Source organism: Egretta garzetta, unplaced genomic scaffold (assembly GCF_000687185.1).
Source record: "Egretta garzetta isolate BGI_Z169 unplaced genomic scaffold, ASM68718v1 scaffold425, whole genome shotgun sequence".
NCBI lineage: Eukaryota > Metazoa > Chordata > Aves > Pelecaniformes > Ardeidae > Egretta > Egretta garzetta.
In genome coordinates, this window is record NW_009259796.1 from 462,740 (window position 1) to 468,013 (window position 5,274).

At 37.5% G+C, this 5,274-nt stretch overlaps 1 protein-coding gene across 1 annotated transcript in view; it reads left to right on the forward strand.

Annotated features, from left to right (window-relative positions):
* The window catches only part of DAW1 (dynein assembly factor with WD repeats 1), a 21,487-nt gene that overhangs the window by 421 nt on the left and 15,792 nt on the right, over positions 1-5,274 (forward strand). The window contains exons 2-3 of the mRNA XM_009639698.1: positions 1,218-1,290; positions 3,915-4,059. Of these exons, the coding sequence (XP_009637993.1) occupies positions 1,218-1,290; positions 3,915-4,059 (218 nt within the window). The remainder of the gene's footprint in view (positions 1-1,217; positions 1,291-3,914; positions 4,060-5,274) is intronic.

The window sequence follows — 5,274 nt, forward strand, 5'->3', positions numbered from 1 at the left end:
GGCGAGGCTGGGGCCGCGTGCGGGGACTGCCGCTGGGCGTGTGGCAGGCGGGAGTGCGTGTGTGTGAGGGTCTGCTGTAATGGAGGTCTTCCTCACCTCTGTCATGGCTCGGGCAGGAGAAAGCGGGTGGATCGTGCACCTGCAGCTGGATTGACTTCAGGTGCGGGTATTTTGGCACTGCCGTTTTTTGAGAGACTTCCAGCTGGAAGCTGCTCATTGCCGATCTGAGCTGTAATTGATGATTTATCATTGCAAAATCAAAGCAATCTTATCTGCATCTCGGTAAGGAGTTTAAAAAGTCAAAAGTGGTAGTGGTTGGCACCAAAAATGTGTATGTGTTATCAAAAGGCCTGTTTAGCAAAAAGTTTTATTTCTTATTTTTCCTTTCTTTGTTTTGTGACTTTCCTGAGCAGAACCAAGCTTTGCAAAGCTGTTTTGCGAAGTGGTCTTCATCATTTATTATGAACTCAGTTAGGAGACTTAATGAATTCTCACGAGTGAGACAAGATGGAGGTGGCCAGCTCAGGAAGTGTATTGTAATAACAGATCTTTCTTTCAAATTAAATATTTTCCTTACAGACTTGGTAAAATGCAAAATGACATAAAAAAATCACCTAAATTATCCTTTCCCACAGAAAACCAAGGAGCAGCAGAACCCTTTAACAGCTGTTTCAAAACAGGAAGCAGTGCGGTTAAACATTTTAATACTTCAGCTCAGTAGAAGGTACAGAGGTGCCAGAGCATACCTAGAAATGGAAAGTGTGTTATGATTTTCTATACATTACTGAGAGCCACAATTACTGCACACAGGCCTTTGCAAACACTGAAATAAATATAACAGGTTTTGTAAAATGTGTTTTCCAGGCTTCTTGGAACACCAAACTACAGCAAGTATCTTTGGGACAGCTTCTTTGAAAGTAGAGCTGAAGAAATAATGCAAAAAGCTGTTGGGGAAAAAAGAGCTTGTTCATTTCCAGAATAGAAAATTGCTCATAAATAATAATGTTTAATATCTTTTATCATATGAACACATCAGACTTGTTCATCACCCTGCTGACTCTCAGCAAGAACAGCTAACCTCCTTCTAGTTTCAAGAACTGGAAGTAGGTCTCCTGAAGTCAGTGGAGCAATAAAAGTGGAAGCATTGCAGTCTACAGTGTACATTATAAAATCTTGGACATCTAATTAAGACCTTTTTATCACTTTTTTTTTTAAAGGGATTATTCTGGAATATGTACAAGGTGGTGAGCCAAAGACCAGATCTATAGATCTACTTAATCTTAGGCCCGAGTAAGTATGATATTATTTCAGATAACAGCACTCTCTGCTCTTTTATAGCATGCTCAGATACAACTCTGATTATTTTAAAGATAATTAAGGTCAGCTATGTCTTTGTTCACTAAAATACACACACAGAAAAGAAAATAACATAGTCAAATCATTCTCCTACTATTTTAAATACAGAATCTTCCATTCCAGCTGATTATCACCATTAAGCTTTTCTGTTCAGAGGTGAAGCTTCTTTTTTCTTATAGAGTCACGATTATCAAGGTGCCTGTTCAAAGCCAGCAGAAATGTGCAGTGCTTAATATTGTAATGTTGTGATGAATGACAGTTCTTAGCTATTCTCTGGTCTTCAGAATGTTTTCAAAAAGTGGGTCTCACTCAGCCCCCAATTACATTGGTTTAAATGACCTCTGTTGAAATTGCTGAAAATAACAACTAGATATCAGTTCAGATCTCTCCTGTTAATTAATTAATCCTCATAACAACCGTAGGTAAGGTGGTGTAAGACAGGCAAGTAAGTGATTCCCTCCCTATAAGTTTGTGTGGAGAAATGAAGTATCTGCTTCTCTTGAAAGTAATGGAAGTTTTCTGGTTTATTTTGTTACGAATCTAATTGCAGTTGGTTCCTTTGAAAGAACAAGTAACAGTGCATAATTTCATTTTCTAGTCTCCTACAGATGATGAAAGAAATTGCAGGAGCTTGGTATATCTAAAAATCAGGGATTGGACTAACTGAAGAATAAAAAATACAAGTCAAGTTTAGATTTAAGTTTGACAGGGTATCTTTAGGTAAGATAGAAGGCAGAGGTCACTTAATGAGGAAGCAAGTGAGACTTGCATTGTGGAGGACAATCCTCAAGACAGTTGGAAGGCACCAGTCTGAGACTTTCTTATGTCTTCCTTGTGAGGAATAGGACAAATTTGTTGTAATGAGAACGTTGACTTGACAAGTTACTATGATGAATTAGGTTTAATACTGCTACATGTAATTGGTGCACTAGTGCTTGAGAGGTTATCTGACCAGCTATTTTGTGCATTCAGTGACAGAATATGATGGTATGTCACAGAATCAGAAGATCATTAAGGTTGGAAGAGCATTGAGAGCATCTAAAGCAGGGTCAGCTAGAGCAGGTTGACCAGGACCATGTGAGTTGAGTTCTGAGTATCTCCCAGATGCGGACTCCACAATCTCTCTGTGAAACCTATTCTGGTGTTTGACAACCCTTACAGGAAAAAAAAATTGGTTTTTTGTGTTCAGATTGAATTTTTTTTTTTTTTTCCCCCCCCCCCCCCGTTTGTACTCCTTGGTGCTTGTTCTCTCAGTGGGCAGTACTGAGAAAAGTCTGGCTCCCTCTACTTCACTTCCTCTTGTCAGTTATTTGTACACATAAAAAATATAGAACACTTCATGAATTTGTATGTCATGTCTAGTGGATTTTTTCACAGAGCTTTTTGGCTGGCATCAAGCACCATGGAAAGATTATCAAGGTTTATGCAGCTCTCAAACTATTTCTTCTGCTTTCCTCCAGCTAATGGCTTCCTCTAGGCACCCAAAAGAAAAAATTAAGAGAAAGCTGAGTGCCTTAATACGGTTTTGGTCATAGTAGTCAGCCTACATGCTCTACTCAGCCAGCTCTGGTAGGAAGAGCTTCAGAAAGAGGAAAAAAATGCCACCATTATGTAAAGGTGCCAAAATTCATGGAGTTTATTAAGCAGAAGGGCATAAAGTAATACGGTTATCTTAATATTGACATTGATACAGAATTGTACCTTGCATGTGGGCCAAAGTTAGTAGGCAATGTAAGCTGCACATGCAAGATGAAAAATCCAAATTTATAAATTATATGTTTTTGTCTACCTGGAAACATCCAGCAGAAGTTGTCTGGTATTACTTAACAGGAGTATAACTGAGAGGATGCTAATTTATGGGGATGTTAGTGGCTCCCATTTAGAGGACTGATATAGAAAATCCTCTTTAGACTGCAATAATTTACATACTAACAGAAATGCAAGGTTCTCTTGCTAGGACCAGTTTTAAGTGTACGTTGGTGCTTTGACTGCCGAGTATTGTCAGCCCTCAGTTTCTCATGGGTGGCCAGGAATCAGACTGCAGACCCATGTTTTGGAAGTTATTATCATAACTAAGAGTTATAGGAATAGGCATAGATTTGTGAAGCCACAGACAGAGGTCATTTTAATACTTGCTTTATATAATTTACCTTGTTGCTACTCCATGTGCAATTCATTGGGAATTTTTGAAATTCCACTTTAATTTAGGTATTTATTCTAAAACTATCAGTTTTGGATACACAACTCCCGTGTCTGACCCTCTGTGGAAACCCTTTGAAAAGGTAAAATTTTTGCCAAGCTAAAATTTGTAAAAGTTAAATCATACTGAACAACTTTAGTGAGAGAGGGAAGTATAGAAACCAAGAAAAATTTACCCATATTTCTTTAAATGTTGCAGAATGAGATAAGTCCATATCATTGAATTGCTTACTTCAGTTTCTCTGCAAGTAAATAATTTTCTTGCTTTTATAAACATAATTATTGCAAGAGGATGAAATCTGGTGGGTTTGGATTTTTGGGTTTTTTTGTTTGTTTGTTTTTTCTCTCCTCATAATTAGCACAGATGCCATAGCCTTAGTAGAAGAAATTCAAAAAGGAGAACCTCTCATCACAGCTTCATGCAAGGAACACGTCATACATTTAGTACGAAGATTGCAAGAGAAGCTAGGGGAAAAAGAGGATCACAAGTTCTATCTTTTTAAGGTCAGAGGCATCTTTAAAATAATTTGGGGGATTTTGGGGGGTTTCAGTTGTGATGCTGTGAGTATGTTTCTACTGCTGCATATTGTGCCTGAGAGCAAAGTTTGGACTTTATGATCAATGTCTTGGTTCTTTTCAATCACCTCTGTATTTTTCAGAGCAACTGAATCTGGCCTGGCTATGTGTGCCAGGAATTCCCCCAAAAGGCTGGGAGGTATAACTGTTTCTGGACAGTGTTTACACAGGCTTAGGTACAAGGGTGTGTTTTGGATGGAGAGAAATAATTCTTTTATTCATCAAATAAGACTCTGTGGAACAGCAACACCCATAGTTAAGTTTAAACAAAACCTGTAAATAGACCACAAGTAAATTAGCTTCTGGGAAAGGCCCCAGATATTTTCATACCCTTGTCTACTTGTTCTTCATTTTGTGAACACTGTGTTTATTTTGGGGATTCTGCTACATACAGTAATATTGATTGTCATTACTTTCTGCCATTACTATTATGTTTGAAAACTGATTGCTCAATCTTCAGCTTACAGACAGCACCTTGTAAATATATTTTAAATGAAAAAGATTTTTAAGAACAGTTATTTGGGAGACCTTTCAGGACTTCAAATGCAGGTTTCAGTCTATCAGAAGAGAATAGATTTAATTGTATGTAATTGTGGAAATAAAAAGAAATTGCTTCCAGAAATTGCATGTTGCAATCTGAAATAATTAAGTGTTTTATATTTATTGTGTCAGCAGATGGCAATGTGTAGCTGTTAAAAATCGATAGTCCGGGCCATGTTATTAATTGTTACCTTAAATTCAGAGAGAAAAGGGAGAAGTTTTGTGTTTGTTTGTTTGGCTAAAAAAAACCCCCAACCCTTACATGTTGCTAGATATAACTTGGGTTCTTTTGACCAATAGTACACATCTGGGTGAATTCTGCAAAGATCAGTGTGTTTAGCCTTGAAAACAGAGCTATGTGATAAGGCATCTTAAATTGAAGAAGTTTCTGTTCTCTTTTAAGGTATGCTCTCACCTGAGATAATGCCTTGCTTTTCACAAACTTTTAAAATTGTTCATCACAGAGACTGACAAATCATCAAATGCTTGTCTAAATTTCAGTGTCAATAATATTTTTTTTTTTTTTTGCTGGATATACTGCCATGTTTGAGCTTCTGCAAGGCATTTCAATTAGTGCTGGCTTATTTCCTTCACTCAAGAGCG